This window comes from Haliotis asinina, chromosome 15, assembly GCF_037392515.1.
Source record: "Haliotis asinina isolate JCU_RB_2024 chromosome 15, JCU_Hal_asi_v2, whole genome shotgun sequence".
Classification (NCBI taxonomy): Eukaryota; Metazoa; Mollusca; class Gastropoda; order Lepetellida; family Haliotidae; genus Haliotis; species Haliotis asinina.
In genome coordinates this window covers 24139496-24160200 of record NC_090294.1, presented here as the reverse complement: position 1 = coordinate 24160200, position 20705 = coordinate 24139496, and the positions used below count along the sequence as shown (strand labels likewise).

At 38.5% G+C, this 20705-nt stretch overlaps 2 protein-coding genes across 2 annotated transcripts in view; one reads left to right on the top strand and one right to left on the bottom strand.

Moving 5' to 3' along the window:
* The window catches only part of LOC137265524 (Fanconi anemia group I protein-like), a 33205-nt gene extending 22811 nt beyond the window's left edge, over positions 1-10394 (bottom strand). Inside the window, exons 1-12 of the mRNA XM_067800938.1 lie at positions 10295-10394; positions 9049-9170; positions 8132-8207; positions 7066-7196; positions 6130-6215; positions 5569-5694; positions 4659-4824; positions 4143-4228; positions 3278-3407; positions 2533-2625; positions 843-979; positions 368-545 (exon numbers count right to left, since the gene is read on the bottom strand). Of these exons, the coding sequence (XP_067657039.1) occupies positions 368-545; positions 843-979; positions 2533-2625; positions 3278-3407; positions 4143-4228; positions 4659-4824; positions 5569-5694; positions 6130-6215; positions 7066-7196; positions 8132-8207; positions 9049-9135 (1296 nt within the window). The 5' untranslated portion in view covers positions 9136-9170; positions 10295-10394. The remainder of the gene's footprint in view (positions 1-367; positions 546-842; positions 980-2532; positions 2626-3277; positions 3408-4142; positions 4229-4658; positions 4825-5568; positions 5695-6129; positions 6216-7065; positions 7197-8131; positions 8208-9048; positions 9171-10294) is intronic.
* Positions 10395-10459: 65 nt separating this feature from the next.
* LOC137265854 (DNA polymerase lambda-like) lies at positions 10460-20495 on the top strand. The gene is made up of 9 exons (XM_067801313.1): positions 10460-11306; positions 11719-11796; positions 12857-12964; positions 13488-13667; positions 14097-14225; positions 16132-16300; positions 16947-17038; positions 17829-17990; positions 18790-20495. Exons 1-9 carry the CDS (start codon positions 10596-10598, stop codon positions 18895-18897), a joined length of 1737 nt encoding a protein of 578 aa, XP_067657414.1. The 5' UTR covers positions 10460-10595; the 3' UTR covers positions 18898-20495.
* Positions 20496-20705: the final 210 nt, after the last annotated feature.

The window sequence follows — 20705 nt, the reverse complement described above, 5'->3', positions numbered from 1 at the left end:
ATGTAGGACAACCAATTATAACTGAATGATCCACAATGTCATACATAGTAAAACTTCCACCTGTATCAAGCCCCTAAACTTCCACAATGAGGAACAGAATATTTAAGAGGCATTTTTAGAAGTTGGATATGTCCAGTATGTCAAGATACAATAAAGAAACATGTAAAACTCACTCCTATCAGTTGAGGAATATATTTCCCGGTGATATGACTTGGCTAGAATGAAATTTTAAGGGAATATGTGGTATTTAACACAGCACTTTGAACATACAGAACAATCATATAAAACTTCAAATACCTCACTTGCCAAAATATGTAAGGAACTTTGTACCTTATTGCAACTGGGCACTGGCTGTTCATGTGTTTACCTTGAATGTGTTGATGAGAAGCCTTGCGCCAAGTTGACAACTCTGCCTTGAGGGAGTCAGCTGTGCCGTGGGGCTGGTGGTCTCAATCCTCCCGAAAGCAGCCTTTGGGCCAAAACTGTCCATCAAAGTGAAGCCAAGTTGCACCAGGCTCTGTATCACGTGATCCCAGCCATACACACTGGGGAAGGAAAGGAGGACACTGACTGGATGGAGTTTTGGGACTGAGTTAAGGACATGACATAGCTTATAGGAAAAAGTTTGCTTGTTTGTTAATTGTTTAATGCCTTACACAGCAATAATCCAGCGATAAGTACCCATAAATCATCGAATCTGGATTAGAGAATCCAGTGATTGATATCATGAGCATCGATCTACACAATTTGGATATGATGGGTCAACCATGTCAGCATACCTGACCAATTCATAGTTTGAAAAGGAAATGCTGTGGAAATGCTGTTTATCCATTGAATCTCACCTGTTACTGACAGTCTCCAGCACCATGCTCTCAATGTTCAGTTTCTCCTGTGTGATCTCCCTAACAAGATAGGACTGCTGCTGTCTGTCTGTGTCTTTGAAACATCTCAGTATTGTAGTCTTTAGAAAATCAAATATCTGAAAACAAGGTCAAGAGGTAAGTGAGGGAAAATATTAAATTTTCAGGACAGATTTCAGTAATTTTTTATGGGTAATACCAACAAATTTGAAGGTATAAACATATGGATTGGCTGTTTCTTTTTGGATTCACAATTCATGGAATATATTCTCAATATTGTCTCAAATTGTATGTTTGGTGCAGTTCTTGCTGTGCTGTGCAAATACAAACCCACCACTACTATTGTGAAATTCAATGCTGCAAATGCATTACACGTGTGTGCCTTATAGTGAGGTACAAAATTGTTAGGGGTGACTATTGAAGTTGAAGCAACTATTGCAATAGTCTATTCCAACAAACTATTGCAGTACAATGCATCAATAGTTTTTGTTTCTCCCATCGCTTAATTGCAATCAAATCAACAACTGCAATAAATACATAATTCGAAGCTTCGTTCCAGTCCTGAAAATTGTACAAATTTACATACATAAAAGACGTAAGAAGAAAGGTTACAAATGGTGTTCCATCAAATGAGAGTGTTCAAGGGGATTCCCCTTTGTAAATGAGGTCCACTCCTGCTCATCAGAAGCCCGCTTTCATTGCCCCCTGACCCTAATTGGCTCCAAGTAATGGTAGAAAATAAACAGATACTGGCTTGGTGGTGGTGATATACATGTAGTTTTATGGCTATCTGGACCACCAAACTTATGACTGTTTCATGCCCAAACATGATGACAAGTCATTACCTTACCTCAATGGTTTCAAACATACCATACAGGGCCGTTTCACAAAACTCTTGCAAGCCTAAGATCTTGTAAGTTTTCTCCTAGCCATTGTACGTCCTATACTGTAACACAGGAGCTACGGATGCTACAAGAAAGTTATGAGATCTTAGGCTTACAAGAGTTTTGTGAGTGAGTGAGTGAGTATAGTTTTACGCCGCACTCAGCAATATTACAGCTATATTGCGGCGGTCTGTAAATAATCGAGTCTGGACCAGACAATCCAGTGATCAACAACATGAGCATTGATCTGCGCAATTGGGAACCGATGACATGTGTCAACCAAGTCAGCGAGCCTGACCACCCGATCCCGTTAGTCGCCTCTTACGACAAGCTGAGTCGCCTTTTATGGCAAGCATGGGTTGCTGAAGGCCTATTCTACCCCGGGACCTTCACGGGTCAGAGTTTTGTGAAACAGGCCCCAGGTATTCACATATATACTGAACACTTACATGATTCATATCGCTTTTTATTATCCACATGGTGGAGGAACATAACCAGCGTCACATGTGCAGAGATCACTTTTACCTAGCAAACATTGTTTCTGTATTTCGTCATCTGGGACGTCATTAAACAACTGAACTTGGCATCAGTGAAGGTGGCCGTCACACTTTCTTACCATGTTTTACTGCACAAATGCACATGAATACTATGAAAGAAATTATTACACTAAAGCAATTGTGTCATATGACTTATATGAAAAATTATGCATTTTGTATTCATTTCGTATATGTCGTACAACACACTTACTCGTGTAATAATCTCTATTCATATCATCTGCAACACATTACCTGATCTTGGAATCGGTGCAGTTGAGCTGTGGACAAGGCAAGGGCAAGGTTGAAAGGGGCAAGGACTCTTGTTGGACATGACAGCTGGCTGGCCTATAAAACAGTTGACTGTGTACATCAAGGAACAATACTATTTTCATCATGCTACAAGGGTTCTTTCTAAATAATCAAAGTCATGGATTTTTACCCACAGGAGATTTTCTATGTTCAAAAGCTATTACTTTTAAAGATCACAATATCAAAGTATAAAACTGACTCCATTTATACAGACATACATCAAATTAATTAATCAAAAGATGTCAATATTTCATTAATTAAGATATACCTATAATCCATAACTTCATACACACGATTCATTAACCCAGAAATTTGTATATTTCATAAATCCATACAGACACATTTCCCTAATCTAGATGTACATGATAAATACAGGTACATCTGAAAACACATTTCATTAACAAAGATAGATATATGGTTTATTAAGCCACAACCCCTCCATAACATTTCCCTAATCTAGATGTACATGATAAATACAGGTACATCTGGAAACACATTTCACTAACAAAGATAGATATATGGTTTACTAAGCCACAACCCCGTCGCCCCACCACACGCACGCACGCCTGCACGCACGCCTGCACGCACGCACACACACACCCCCCGAAAACTACAACTCATTCAGAACCGATACCTGCATTAGATTTCAAGCAAATAAACATTAATGTAGAGCTGTTTTCATCCAAACCTTCAGATATTTGACAAACTCCCTGCCAAGCTCCTGATCTTGTTTGATGGCAACAACAATATGGAGGATGCTGGTACCCTCAGTGTGTCGCAATGTCTCCACACCGCTGTACTCACACATGAGATCCTCGCTGGGCAAATACAAGGAAATAGTCTGTATGAGACCAATTCGAAGTTATCATTCTCTGACTTTGAAACTTTCAGGATCTCATTCAAAGTGACACTGTCCCTGCTCTGCAGTTGCAACATTTACTTCAGCCTGTCAGCTGGTACCGCTATCTCTTCTAAATACCTTGTAGATAACAGTGGAAGCTGTCTACACTGGCACATGCACGCATCAGGACATAAGAAATAATCCCATTTAGACAGTATGTCAAATTGTCAAGCGGACACGTTGACTTACCACAAAAACAGAGTTCATATTCACTTTTACCCATGTAATAACATACACAACATAAAACAACACATGTAAAAAGATCCCATGCTATTTTTCAACACAGGATTAATTGGTAACAATACACATCCAGCCAACACCTTCCCACACTCTGGATTGGACATTGCTGGTTTGGATTTGACAGCGCTGATAACTGTATAAACACATATTCGCTTGCTTCATTTCAAGCCAAGATCCGGAAATGACAGCTACCACATTGCAGAACTTTTAAATGAGGACAAATGTACTAGCCATGTACGGAAAAGATTTTATGCGAGTGTTGAAAACTTGTCAGATTGGACGGCTATTGCTTATGACAGCTCCTACCGAATATCACTCCATTGCAACTGACCAGCTACGTGTGCTATATAAATATCCTATCCTATAACTGTAATAGCTTGAGCAATGTCTGGTCAGATTTCTGTTTACCTACCTTTCCTGATTTCCGCGACTTCGTTGAATGTTGTCCTGGTCTATGAAGAAGTCAGTGATCCCTTCCAGAACCAACCTCTTATGACCCTGTATGGAGCAGTGACCAGGTGATGATCAATTACATCCCAACGAACTCTTAACAGTACTGTTTGCTTGCTTACCCACATATTATCCAAGACTCATGGTTGGTTGGTTGGATGGTGTTTAACAAAACACTCAGCAATATTCCAGCTATATGCCCGCGGTCTGTAAATAACTGACTCTGGGCCAAACAATCCAGTTATCAGCATCGTGAGCATTGATCCAAGCACGGGGACACAATGACATGTGACAACCAAATTAGAGAGCCTTACCACCCGATCCCGTTAGTCGCCTCTTACGACAATCATGGACTGCTGAAGACCAATTCTAACCAGATCACCACAGATTGGTGGCAAAATGAAATCAACAGCCACCACTGCAGTTTGAGATATTTGAAATATTCAGTCAGTCTTCTAACCATTGCATCAATGCCCACCTTTGCACCAAGTAACAACAGTTGATAGACCAGTGCAGGAAGATCCTGGAGGTCAAGGTCACGCATCCCACGTAGGACCTTCTCAACAACAAACTTGAGTTCCTCTTGTATGAGGGGGACGTCTCGGAACATGGCGGCAAGGTGAAGGACACTCTGTGGGTTCCATCTATAAAACACAACAATAAACATTGTCTTGGTGAGAGTATGTCTACTTGCATGTTGCAACAGAGATAAGCGTCCACGTAAAGTAGTCTCAGCATGAAGATAATTTAAGTCCCTTACGTTAACACAGACACTGCAGACCTGTGGTAGCCATTAATCTAAGGCAATCATTGGTTTAGGGCTCTGTTTAAGAGGTGTTCACCCACTTGCACCAGGTGCAACCTGAGATGAAAGCCTTGTTGCAACAACCAAATTCCAGTAGCACTTAGATATGTAATGAAAGAAATATGCTATTGAATTATTTTGATGTTTTATTAAGAGGTTTACCCACTCAAAAATTGACTTGCACCTGGTGCAAGTTAGACTAATAACTAGGTAGCAATAGTAATATTGGTTGCACAAGTGCAAGTAACAAAGCACTAATTTGAGCTCTGTATTTAATAAAAAGATATTCTAAAACTTTGCCAAACTCTTGTTCTGATAAATGCCTTAAAATGTTGGAGTTTTCTTGAGAAAGTGAGTGAGTTTAGTTTTACGCTGCACTCAGCAATATTCCAGCTATATGGTGGCAGTCTGTAAATAACTGGCGGAAAGCTGTTGACTGGGATAATACTTAATTTGCTCACTACATGAGCAACACTGCTTGGACATGATGACTGACCATCTGATCATGCTGATAGGTTCTTATAGCACTGCTTGAGTTCAAGATTTTTTTGAAAGTCACTTGCCTCAGGGCACTTTCACTTACTTGCAGGAGCAGACAGTGTTGAGGACGTGACTCTTGTACTCTGACCCCTTCATGGAGTTCTCTCCGTACACAACTGCCTCCTGGACAGACAGCACAGACAAAAACTTGGGGAACAGCTCCAGTGCTCTGAAACAGAATATCACACAATCACATCCACAGAATGTTTTACACTGATCTTGTTATTGTCAGTGTTTTATGCAAAAATCTTTGAAGATAAATTGCACATTAGGTACAAACACCTAAGAAGGGAGCTTGGAAGACTAAAATTTAGGAAATTTTTATACTCTACAAAGATCTCAAGTTTACTGGATTGAGTGAGTGAATGAGTATGGTTTTACACTGCTTTTAACAATATTCCAGCAATTTCACAGCAGGAGACATGAGAAATGACTTTAACATGATGTAATCATGAAGAGAATCGAACCCAAGTCTTTGGTGTGAAATGTGAACATTTTAACAACTAGGCTACCCAACTGCCCCTGGATGAGGACTGGATATTTGGATTATTAAAATATCCAACAATATATCCCAGGCATCGATCCTCCAGTATCAGTTCCTTACTTTCCTCCCTGCAGCGTTCCCTCTTTGATGGACTCCACGAACCTGCTGGCCAGCTCTACCAACACTGTACCAGGGAGGGAGTCTGCCTGCATAAAGAAACACCATTTTACAACAGTCCTCCATCTTCACACAACCATGACGCTCTCTTCCACAAAGCAATCTCGATGCTTGAGTGATTGTAATTACCAGCTTAAACATGTTGGATTACATTAGTTGTAAACAACCACAACCAAACCCAAAGACTAAAACAATAACAAAATCAACAAATGACAAAATCCTATCTAAGCTAAGTTCATTTTTTCAAATGTTTGCCCTTACCAAAGTGCAGCCTCACTTCAAGGATGCATTCTCCTACCCAGAGTTCCATGCGGCGAGCCAGCATAGTATCTCTGCCACAGGCCAGAAAGATCTGACGATTCCTCACATCTTACACAGTCCATTTAATATTATGTACACAATTTCTTAACTTCTTTATTTTTTATGAGTCTACATTTCTAATTAAACATCGTTGTAAAATGGTTCAGTTTCACTGAGAAACTATCCTAAAACATGTAACACTATTTGGATTTGCGCAGCGATCCTTTGTTAACATGGGTTGTACGGTTCCATGTGCTGTCATCGACTTTTTATGGAGAGCAAACTATGCAGCCTGTTTGAAATATAAATACGTATTGTCATAAACTTAACTGTCGCAGTTGTTGTCGAATGTTTACGTAACAGTGTAAAACCATATGAAAACCTCGCAGAATCGCTTGCGTTATGCCACCCTCAGCCTATTTATGAATCTGCGAATTTGTTTACAAACAAGAGAAAAGTCCGGTCACATGATATGCAAATTAGCCTGTGGCAGTGATGTTATGCTAAGTCATCGCTGCGCCGGAGTGTGATCAAGGATGGTGGAACTATGTTTCATACACCTTTAAGAAACAGTAGTACCTCTAGCATCATGAGCCCAACCAGATTTGATGCCATCTTGGTGTTGATTTCATTCTTGTGCAGAATCTTGACAAGATGCCTATACACCAGGAGGAGACGCTCCACTCCTGATGTCTCCGTTGACGGAGACCCTGCCACCAAACAGTCTTTGTCACAACATGCAGACAGATTACTAACAGAGACCTCAATGTTTATGTTAGTCATCCCCATAATATATTCTTATCAACTGTTTTTACATCTCATGCCTCCATCTCGAAAAAAAATGATTACCAACTTCCATTCTGGAGAAGCAATGATGGCTGAGATCACTGATTGTTGGTTACAAGACGTTTTATTGTATCTTTTGCAATTTAATTACTGTCATGATGTCATGATCATGTTACACAATACAATAACGGTAAGTGAATTACAACTGGATTACAACACAGTATTAATAATAATATTGAAGTGTCTGGGACTCAGATTTTGTAGTTTAGAATCCTGTAAGAATGTAAATCCCAGGGACCCTCAAGAACAGGACTCAAGGTAAATTCCTGAATATTCCAGGTACATGTATACCATCGTGGGGGACACTAGAAATGGCTCTGAGAGAGTGAGTCTGAATAATTAATAGCACGCAATTCAAAAGTACATGAATATTTCTTTGAGAAAGCGTTTGTGAACCCTACCTTCCACAAAAAAAATTTGCAAAACTGTAACACACATAGTAATTATTATGATCACTCCATTAGGGAGATTTTTAATCATACTAAACTCAGTGGAAACTTTCAGCAAGATTCTCTCCATTCTTGATCTTGATTCTCTCCTACCCTGATTAAACTGTGTAGAATATTGAGAAGATAGTTAATTTTCAGAATTATTCACCAGATCTCAGTTAAACTGCCGATTCCAGTTGTTGCAGATTAAGTGTACTGAAATTAGTGAGTTAATCGTAAATATCTACTAACAAATTAAGGCAAATTAAATGTTATTCTTATTTTCATGGCAGGAAAATAGGTGTTTTCTTACCAAACATTGTGACTAATGGGATGCTTTTATGACTGATAACTGTTACAGTAATTCTTACCTTGGAAAACTGCTTGCAAAAAGGCCAGAGGATCTCCTCGTCCTTTGAGAATTAAGTTGTTCAGCATGTCTGTCAGCTGTGTGTACAAATACACAGGAATTTAGCAACCCATGAATATATACCAGAAATTACCGGTTAGAAATTATTCTGTCTGTTAGTTGTGTAATGCCACATTTAGCAGTGTTCCAGCTATATCTCGTTAGCCTGTACATAATGAAGTCTGGACCAGACATACCAGTGATTAACAGCATGAGCAAACAGTGAGTTTAGTGCTATGCTGAACTCAGCAGTTTTCCAGCTATCTGGCAGCGATCTGTATATAATCATGTCTGGACCAGACAATTCAGTGATCAACAGTATGATCATTGATCTGCTCAACTGGGAACTGATGACAAATGTCAACCAAGTCAGTAAGTCTGACCACCCAATTCCATTACTCACCTCTTACGACAACCACTGTCGCTTTCTATGGCAAACATGGGTTGCTTAAGACCTATTCTACCCTGGATCTTCACAGGTCCATGAGCAAACATGGATATGATGACATGTTTCTACCAAGTCAGTGGCTTGAGCTTAACCACCTGATCCTGTAAGTCGCCTTTTAAGACAAGTTTCAGTTGCTGAAGACCAATTCTAAATCCAAATCTTCAGTGGGATTCTCTTAATGTTATGGCACATCTTCTTGTGAACTACAACATATTGACAATCATGAGTTATGAAACAAAAGCTTTCCTGATGCAAACTATTCTGACTTTATTCAAACAAATCAGCATTCTTTGTTTATCAAGACTCTCTGAGGTGATATTTTGTTGTAACTCTGATTTGAACAAAATCTAAATAAACATCTTCCACTGTACTTCAGTGGTTTAAGTCCTTTAGCAGTTAGGTGGCGAAGACCCCTGTTTCATGTTTTATACCTGGGATGGTTGCAGGTCATCCAGTGCAGCTGACAGCTCCTCCAATTTGCCTGCATCACTTAATCCCACTATTCTCTTCTCCATCATTCAGCATGTACAGATCTTAAATTAAATCATGAAATCTGAAAAAAAAAACCATGAGAATATTTGAGACACAGAATAGTTAGTGCTCAGAAAACTGTACTGTATGCAGAAAGTCGTCACAATGGATTAGCTGGTTTGGTCATAATGACTTGGGTTGGATAAACAGGGCAAAAATCAGAAATGCTGTTGACAGGAACAAATATTGCTGTTAGGAAAACATTTTCACGATTATCGATATGAAAAATGTGTTTGATAACATGTTACATGAACTTTTGTACAAAAGGTATAAGGTTTCAATTTGTTGATACGATTCACAAAGCTACATCTTTATCACATGGTATATGTCAATATTCATGGGCTGTTTTAATTACATTTATGATGCAGATTTCGTAAGATTTGAATTCATGCCTAAATGTGTCCTCAGTCACCGGTGAGATAAATCATGTTGACTTCTTTCATACTTTTGAGGCAGTTTGGCTTAAAGTTATTTCTCAATGTATATGGTTAATTGAGGTCTATTTAAAGTTTTTCAGTCGCTTTGATCTATTATGCAACTTTGATTGTCAGCCCTTTAACAATGTCAAATCAGGTCCCCATTAGTGAAAATTGATTAAAACCAAGGCCACGAGTTTAGTCATGTACTCTACATAAATAGATCCAGCGATAAACATAATTTGTCAGTCAGATGCATGGTGCTCACTAGAATAAATTGTCACCTATGTTTGCTTGTTAATTAACGCCACACCCAGCAATATTCAAGCTAGATGGCAGCGATCGGTAAAAAATTCAAATCTGGACCGGACTATCCAGTGATCAATAACATGAATATTTCATTTGAAAAAGAGCAAATAGAATTTAGAATTTATTCTTTTTGTATATTTTTACTGTTTCAAAATCATGCTAACATACGAGTGATTAAACTGTAACATGTAGACATACTTTTTGCTATTGTATGTTAAGAAATATACATTTTTTTTACAGCTGATGTTCGGAAAAAGCAATCATAAAAATATCAAAACAACAACAGCTGTGAATACCACTGCCAGCCCACACGTAAGGTTTCTCGATCACAGTCAGTCAGTGTCTGTAATCCTAACGGTTAAAGGCACTCTGCCGCCTGCGAGGAGCATGTGAAACATTAGTTTTACGGTATTTCACCTACTGTCAGATGGCACAATCAAAGCCGTCAGCTGGATATTCCCCCTCAGATGTCCTCGAATTTCGCGGGTAATTCCGTCGCATTTCCGGGCGCTTTATCCAATAAGATTTGTTGTATTGTAAGCCACCCGCACGTCTATAACCAATGAGATATGGCGATGAGCAACTCGGCTCAACTTCCTGTTTGTAACTGTTGTCATTTCCTCGTTTTGATGCTTGTTCAGCGGCAAGGTACACACGCCAAATACCAGCTGAGATTACACCATTGAATTGTCACTTCTCGTCAAGATATCAGTGTAGACAAAATGCCCCCAAAGAAAAGGAAAAACGACCAGGACAACACCAGCAATGGATCTAAGAAGAGGAAATTACCCGATACTTTGTCCTCAGGGAACGACAAAAACTCACAGCCACAATTCCTTGAAGACATCAGCGTTTTTATTTTACCAGCAAGTATAGAAAAAGCAAGGATGCAAATATTTAGGAACAATGTAGAGAAATATGGGGGTGTCATTGACAAAGAGTTGACTACGACGACCAACTACCTCGTGGTTGATGATAAAATGGAGCCAGAAAGGCTTTGTAAGCTTCTCAAACTTGAGAAAGCACCACCAGCCACTGCTGTCAAGTCTTCTTGGTTAAGTGGTTGTTTTCGGACTAAAACAAAAATTGAAACTGAGGGTCACACATTAGATATATCATGTGTCTTTACGAAACATGAATCCCCAAACAATTCTGACTCAGAAGAAATGTCAAAAACAATTAAATCTGGAGAAAATGTGCCATCTTCAACAAAACCAGAGTATGCAAAAGCAGGAGTTATGTTCAATGCATTCAAAAAAGCAAAGAATGAAGACCAATTATCTGATGCAGACAGTGACTATGTACCAAGTGATGGAGAAGAAGAGAGCGATATGGTTGGTCACATAAATCTGTTTTCAGACAGTGGAGTTACCTCAGCCAGCACAAGCTCAGCTGATACAACACCTAATACGTCTCCCATGAAGCAACTGCCTGTGAGCTGTGTGATATTCTCCAGCACACTGCAATCATTGCATTGTTATACCATTAGTCACCGGAGGGCACATTTACACTTTATTTGCACTTTATAAATTCTTTTCTGCCCGATATCATGGAAATGCCATGCTAATCACGCAAGTTATGTCTGAGTCGTGTCCATATATGTTATACAGATTACTGACATCATTAAAAGAGAATGCGTGCTACCACCATCAACCTTTACCTTGGATTTGATAGAAATCACAAAAGGATTATCTTGATTATTACTGTTGAATAACTTATACAAGATGACTATTTATAGATTTAATCATCTGTTGCTGAATATAATATGATTGTTCCAAAACAACACTGAACCACTGGTTACTATGGTTACAACTTGTACACTATTGACCATTTCATATCTTTCAGGTTGACAAGTGGATTTGTGCTCAGTCATCCAAAAACCCAAAGCCAAATTTAAATAAACACATCACAGATAAATTAGAGGTTTGTAATTCAAAAGCACAGTGAAAATGCATGATTAACATAATATGAGATGATGGAGGTGTGCTGAGAAGCTTATATAGTTTTATATAAAATGATTTGTCATGCAGTTATTATACTCTTGATTTCACCTGTGGAAATTCCATAATAGATGTGCTTGTTACAAAAGTCATGCAGATGGATCTGGTGGTCATGTTCATTGACCAGGGACCCTAATCAAAAGTGTTCATAACATATTCAAAAGCCAATGCTATAGTTTATAGTTGTAGTGTTATGAATGCTTTGTTAATCTCAACTCCGGTGAATTATGTTAACATACCTCAGTATTGTGGGACACATTCTGTACCCACAGAGGTTACTTGTCATATCTTCCTACGAACGTCTGTTCTAATACGACCATATTTGCTGGTTCTCATAAAATCCCATCATGGCAAATAATATCGCAACTCGAATTATCTACCTTATTTCTATCCAGTCAGAACGCGTGACACACCAACTCACATCCTGCTTGACTAACCTAAGTTGGTGACTTGTGTTGATGTGCCACACAAGTTTAATGGCTAGCATGTCTGTTGTCAACAAGGATGACCTAGACGCCATTGAAACGTCATTTCGCAGATGCACTCTGTCTAGAAGAAGTATTTGTGCCTCATGTTGGGGAAGAGGTTCTAGTTTTCCAGATGCATGCTGAAATTACCAAGGCCTTACAGATGATTACTTTTGAAAGAACTTCGCTGATTGCACAACTAAATCAGACGGCAACCAGTCACGAATCTTGAACACTTGCACCATGAAAGAGACGTATTTGAACAGAGGTTTCGTATTAGAACAGAGGTTTGTAGGAAGATATGACAAGTAACCTCTGTGGGAAGGGAATGTATGGGACATTGTCTCAATGGTTTCTGGTTTCTTCGGTCTGGATCATTGCCAGATTGCTCAGAGAAAACCGAAACCTAAGTGCGCCAAAGGGGGAAACTTATTTTTGTGTGCGTAGAATTTTGTACAAGTTGAATGGAATGATTCATCAAGTTAATGCCTGAGCTTAATTTCCCTTTCTTTCCAGGAAATGGTGAAGAACTATGAGAGCACAAATGACAAGTGGCGAGCATTTGGTTATCAGAAAGCAATACAAGCTCTGAGACGGCACCCCAAACCAATAACATCGTGGGAGGTAAGGCATGACATATGTCATAATCCACTGTGTTGTTAATACACATTCAGCCAGTCAATAGGAGAGCCAAGAGAGTGGGTGCCGGTTTTGTGAGCGTTATTTACTGTACAAACAGTGAATTGGGCAATCTATATTGTGCCGAAATACGGAGTAGGATTAGAGGGTGTGCCAATTATCATAAATTACCCAGATTCTGCTGGGACCAAATTCTAGTGCCGATACTGAGAGCATGCCGGATTGAAGGGAAGCCAGTTTTAGGGCTTCCTCCGTATTATATTGAGAAGTGATAAATAGCAAAGAAAGATAACTCTACTTTATGATCATTGTAAAATTTTATAGTTACATTTTGAGATATGAAATTAGATCCCAGTTTATTTGCAGTTTGAAACCATAAGCAGAAATTATCTAGTAGCCTACAGACATGAAAGATACCATTTTTAAATTGCCCAAAATGAAAACTGACTTGACATGGGTGTCAGGCAATGGGATTTTTGAAACCCTGTGAGTTGATGTTCTGTGACAGGAAGCACGGTCACTGACTGGTGTGGGAACCAAGCTGGCAGACAAGGTGTGGGAGATTGTGGAGAGTGGGGGTCTGCGTAAACTGGAGGAGTTCAAGTCGAACGAGGAGCTGAAGATACTGAACATGTTCACAGATCTGTGGGGCGCCGGACCTCACACAGCCAGAGTCTGGTATCAACAGGTGATCATTCACACATCAGCTGTCAACAGCTGCTTTCAAAAACAAAAAAATATCTTGCTCAGTGCACAAATGTGTCTGTCATAAAACTTTCTTCTATAGATTCCATAGCTTCATTAAAAGACAGGTTTATGAAATACAATAGTTTGACTTGTACATGTGCTTATAATTTTCATTATTTACATGTTTATTTTCGAGATATCGAAACTGTATATGCAGCTCAAACTTCTTATTGAACACATGCAGAGAATGTATGATTAAACATGAATATTCAGTTTTAGTATGTTAAAGGCATCTGGAAGCTAAATTTGTAGCAATAATTGTAGTTGTTCTTAGAGAACCTTGAAACTTGATGACTCATATTTCTACAATTGTTTTTATGTTTTTTTTGCATTGTGGTATGTGTTCTTGATCACCTCAGTCTGTATTCAGGGTTTTCGAAGTCTGGAGGACCTGCGCACAAAGGCCAACCTGACCCACCAACAGAAGGTGGGGCTCCGTCTCTATGATGACCTGCTGGACCGCATGCCACGAGAAGAAGCCGGGGAAATTGAACAAGTGGTAGGTCACCATATGCTGCTGACAGAGCTCAGGATGAAAAAAGCTCATATCATCCAACCAACATTAGAATGAGGTGCACGAAAGACGTGTTTGTGAAGGAGATGGGGGAAGCGTGCATGAACGAATCTTCTACCTACTGGAAGGGGGAACAGGTTTGAAAGCTTCGCGCATGTGACTTTTGTGATCCTTGCAGTAATTGCATTCTACGCAATGATTTGCAAGTGTCATTTTGTTCAAGCATTCGTGTACTAGTATCTTGTAAAGTGGACTGAGAATAGAGTAGTAAACTCTGCAGGTATTTGAAACTTATCATGTCACACTCTAAACTGGGTAAACAGAGTCAAGTCATTCATTCACAAACACCTGAGGTTGTCTATTTCTGGCAGCATTTACAGTGCACTGAAATAAGCCAACCATGCCACTGGTAAATCAGTCAGAACCTTGCACAAAGTAAATGACAAATGCGTTCCCACGATGGGTGCCCGTAAGTTCACAAGCCCAGCAAAGTGAGTACTCATACTGAAGGGAAAATTGAATTTGATGATTTTGATTAAGTGTGCAATTTGGCAGTACATTCAACATTGCTGCACAGTAACCAAGACAATCCCAACACTGACAAGCGTTATGAAAATGGCTACTAATGATTTGGGATATACACGGAGTAAAGAAACAATATGTAAATGTTTAAGACAAATTGGTTTCAAATGGCGGAGTGCTCGTTCAGTCAGACATGTCCTAATGGAGGAAAAGACATTGTTGCATGGTGTTTGAGATATCTCAGAATGATTCGCCAGTACCATAAACAAATCCGTCCAATCATGTACATCAACAAAACCTGAGTTCACACCCATCACATGGTATCAAAATGTTGGCAAGCTGATGAGAAGGGAGCAGTTGGCGGTATTCAGGTACCATCTGGGACAGGCCCAAGATTAATTGTAGTCCATGCTGGTACATGTGAGGAGGTTTTCTGATGCTTTGATATTTATAGCCAAACAAAAGAGCGGCGATTACCATGATGAAGTGAATTTCAACAATTCTTCTGAGTGGTTGTTCCTAACTTGTCCTTAATCTGCCCCAAAACTCAGTAATTAAAATGGACAAAACCCCTTACCATAGCAAACAAATAGACATAGCTCCAACAACTGCCAGTCGGAAAGATGAAATCAAATCATGGCTACAAAACTGAATGTACCTTTTATGCATCCAAGGTTTAAGGCTGAAATGCTTGCACATATGAAATCACATTTGCACAGCCCCGTATATCATGTCAAAATTCTGAAAACGCATGGGCATTATCTCCTTGTCACACCCATTTCAATGCCATAGACTTTAGATGTCAAAATTGCCTCTGCACAGAGGGCTTGTGAAGAACGATTGTCATCTATTGGCCAGAAGGAATGGTCAGACTGTTGCAGACATGTGCTGGACACTGAAGATCATTACTATCATCACGAGGATGAAATAAATAAAATGTTCATCCAGCCTGGGGTTGATACTGATAGAGTGATATTGATGATGAGTAGCAGATTCAAGAGACTTACGTGTAACAAATAAACTACCAGTGAGCGATCAAACTTATTATCCATAAAATATTCTCCCACACAGAACCTAGGCTAGGACAGAAAATAACCTTTTGGTACGTTTTTTGATTGTTTACGTACGTTTCAAAACAATTTGAGTGTTGTATTGGGCTGTGTATGGAAATAGTCAGTTGCAAAATAGCAAGTAGCATTAATTCTGGTATAGCAGTTATGGCTTTACATACCATCAGCCTCTTAGTGTTAAAATGGACAGCATTGCTATTCAGATTCACGGGTATAAATTACAGGTCGGCATTCTTATGTTCATCTGACAGTAGTTGCTCTGTAGACACAGTAGTGTACAAATGTTATTACTGCTGTAGGTGAGAAAAGCAGCCGAATCTATTCAGCCTGGCATCATCGCTCAAGCATGTGGGTCATATCGACGGGGCAAGGCCACCTGTGGTGACGTGGATGTCCTAGTCACCCATCCAGATGGGAAGTCACACCAGGGCGTGTACGGAAAACTCATCGCCAAACTCAAGGAGGAAAGTAGGTTATATTTACCCAAACATCATACTGCTTTAGAAAGAACATGGTGATAGATCACTGTTATGAATATGTTTGTTATCAGCACACATTTGTTGCTCAGGCACACCACGTGAAAACGACATGGTCAACAGCTTTTCCTGTGGAAGCTGGACTTTTATTGACTTGTTTTAGTGAATTTTGCACGTCTTATTTGATTACAAACCTGCTAAAAAAAATCATAGGTTAGAGTGAAGGTCACAAGAACATGCTTGATACTTTTGAAATCAGTCAAAATCTTTTTGTGCAGTATATTTCACTCAGTATTGTACTCAATGTTATGTCCTTAAGTATTTAATTCAGCAATGACAGTGTTACTGCAGTTTCCTAACAAGACATTGTTTCCAGACATACAAATCTATCATGTTTAAACATAGAACCACCTATTTCTTGTGAACACATTTTCTCATGCTCCAACTTATTCTTGTTTTGCTTGTTCATGTGAACAACATCTTTCTGTCCATCTGAATGTTATAACCGTGAATTTCAGCTTGATCATGTATTTACATAGTTTGAAGCAGTGCCTAGCAGCACATGCATCCTCAATACTCATAAAGTTTGGACACCAGGAAACTCAGCTGTTAGTAAGTACATGCTTGTTTTCTTGCAGAGTTTCTGACAGATGACCTTGTGTCGGCAGAGGACAACGGCAACCAGAAGAAATACCTGGGTGTGTGTAGACTCCCAGGGGAGAACAGAAAGGTAGATGCATGTAGGTTGTAGCAAGTCTTAGTGATGTCAGAAGTTGCTACTTAGTTTGTAAGTATCTGATGTGATTAACATCACTTAGTCCTTAACTGTCAAATCTAATTATCATATCATCATTATGATGTCTATATTTAACTGAGTTACGAGGGAAGGCAACTTTAGTGGTGCATTTGTGCCCAATCCCTTTTCTCTTGGATTATAAAATATGTTGAAGACAAACCTCACATCATCATGTTTGTTTGGCATGCAATATGTAACTAATTATTATGTGTGAATGTCAATTGCAATTTAAAATTTATTCATGAAATTCAAATGTTTTTCAGTTTGAATTAAACTTTGAATGTTTCAAATGTTGAAAACTTCCTTATCTAAGTATGGTTCTGGTTTGTACTAGTGCATCTATATTTCTCTGTCACCATGTTAAAACCGTTAGTGGGACATTATCATTTAAACAAGCCACGTGTCCGCTGTTGAAAGCATTATTTTCTGGGCTGATAGTCGTTTAGAGTGAGTGAGTATGGTTTTACACAACTTTTAGCAATATTCCAGCAATATCATGGTGAGGTATGTCAGAAAAGGCTTCACACTTTGTATCCATATGTTGAATCAAACCTGGGTCTTCAGCGTGACGAACCTACACTTTAACCACTAGGCTAGAGAGTATGCAGAAATCTGTGAACGAGGCATGAAGCGGATTACAGATTAGAAAGTAATAAGGAAGACAAGAAATTATTGATAACTTCTGTTTGTATTTAGTCAATTCGCAATGTTTTCAATGTTGCAGCATCGGCGGCTGGACGTCATCGTTGTGCCTTTTGATGAATATGCCTGCGCCCTTGTCTACTTCACCGGCTCTGCCCACTTTAACCGTTCCCTGCGCCATCTGTGTAAGAAGATGCATATGTCTCTCAACGAACACGCACTCAAGACAGGTGTTGTCCGGAAGGTAAGCAGTCAGTACTCATATGTGTATACATATCTTGGTTAGATTGAAGTCATTATCATTTTATTAATAATGGCTCAAGCACAATGTTTAATGGACAGACTTTTGGATTGTATCAGAATTTACATATAACATGTGGATTTGGGGTCTGAAAAGGTCCTCAAGCGTCACGTGCTTGTTGTACAGACACTAGCGTGTAGAGCATCTGCCTAGAAAACGGAAGGTTCTGATTTGATCCCTGGGTGCTTTATGTCAAAAGTCGTCGAAAGATGGTCCTTGTTCTTTCATGCCTGGCATTTAATATTCATGAGATAAAATGGTTAGGTTTGATTTCGTATTGTATGTCTTGGTAGGGTATCCATGTTAAGCTACAGGATGGTATGTCAGGGCTTGCTCAATATAAACAGTATTAGTTAGCACACATGGATGCACATGCACACGCACTCACACATTGCTATAGGTGCAGTAATTTTTAATTCAACATTCAAAAAGGTTTTTTCTTACTTCTCATGAAAATGTATGAAAGTCAAAATCTGATCATGAGACAATATGCCTGGTCTGTCCTCAAGTTACCATTATAACTGGAACTGTATTGAACTGGTATCACGATTGTGTTGGTGACCTTTGCAATACTGTAGGTGACAATCTCATACTTTGTCTCATATATTGTTTTCAATTCTAGTTTCTAAATACATATTACAAGACGTATCATTACAGTGCAAGATCATTGCACATGGTAATGAAGTTTCCTTTCTTTAACTTGTTCTCTGATATAATATTGAATAAAATTCAACATTTCCAGGGAGGGGAGAAGATCTATGAGGGAACAACAGTCCCCACCCCGACAGAGGAGTCTGTATTCAAGGCCCTGGGGGTGCCTGTTCGACCTCCGGAAGAGAGAGACCACTAGCCATATCACGCAGTGTGTTAGTTACAGAACTGTAACTTGATGTGAACAGAACTGGAAAAAGAAATTACTGTCTGCATGCAAGAATTGAAGAGATATTCTTTGAAAATATTTGTGAATTATGTATAATATATATGTGCAATGACATGAGATGATGATGTGATTGTTGGTAGCCATTTTAATAAGGAGGATACAGGGTTGCTGTATTGATACCTAGGATACTATGCAGGGACAGCTTCTATCAGCATGTCAGGATGTAGGATGTGTAACCTTGAACTTCATCGAAGTTAGGAGGAGGTATTGGGAACATGTTTTCAGATACAACTTAAGCTTGAATTTTAAATGAGGTTTAATGATTATAATTGTGCCTGGTTATGATAGGGAAATAGTCACCAATGTGTAAAATCAAAACGTTTAAAAGTTTTAATAAAAATTTAAATGCTCAGAAATGTTTTGGTTTAAGTCATGCATATATGTGTACTAAAGGAATACTTTTTAAAAATGTGTGACAAAAACATTTTAATTTATATTGAAGTGAATCTTTTCATTTGGAATAATGTAACTGGTATATTTATGATCTCATTTTAATGGATATTTGAAGTCTTAATCACTGAATTGATATACCAGTATTACTTTGAAATATGAGTACAAAAATTAAAAATATTTTGGTGATAAATGTTTTAGAAATTCATTGCTTGAAATGTTGTTATTGATATATTTATTGGTCTTTTAAATGGTGTTATATGTTGAAAGCAACATTTGAATATATTTTGCTTATATATATGTAGTTAAATTCAGTACATATTTATGTTGAAGATTTTATTTCATAAAGCCTCATAAAATCTTTATGGGTTGACAAGGTAATAGAGGCAGTTTCTATTTGTGCCAATTCACTATCATACTGAAAGGATGTTACATTTTATCTAGGAAAAAATAATTTCGATAAAGATCATACTTTAGTAGAACAGGTTTAAGGGCTGTCTCTTTACTTGTCAGACCAGAATAGACTAACTTGTGTCCACTTCAGAAACATCTTGCATCTTTGCTTAGATACCTGTACATGTTTTTAATATGATGTGACATATTTTACTTTAAATTGTAGATAGTTTTTTGTTTCAAACCTGCAGGCAGAAGTGGAACAAAGGGCCCAAAATGAATTTTTATCAGTCCCTTTCATCTTCTTTCAAATGGACTGGGATTCACTAGCAGATTTATGATCTATACATTTGTTACATATCACTGTTCCAAAATGCCTTCAGACACTGATTGAAAAGGTAATTTTCTGTAAAGATGAGTTTATCTGATGATGCTCATGAGGGGTGCTTATTGTGACTTGAAACCTCTAACTTACATGCATAATGGATGGGAATTGTATATTTTCAATGGTAGATATTGGGTCAATGTTCTTTGATTCAGTTATACTCTCAGGATTCTGTTCAATACTGACAGTGATTTTTACATAATGAATAATCCATTGTGATCTCAACTCATTCTATTCTTACTCATTGTATATGGCATAAATTTATTATGTTTTTTACAACATTATTATCATTGTTTTAAGTCTGGATCTAGTATCATAAAATTATATCCAACAACCAAAATGTGTTTGTTTTTTGTTTATGTTGTCAGAAAATTGTGGGATGTGTTGTTTGTATCTGTTTATCCTCAGATATTAGCTCAAGGAAATGAGCAGTTTATTATAATAATGATATAGATGGTTCCAAAAATGGCTGAGGTCAAAGATGGTAACTCATCTTATAGCTTTTCCCAGCTGGGAAAAAAACCAAAAAAAACCATTCTTCAGGTAAATA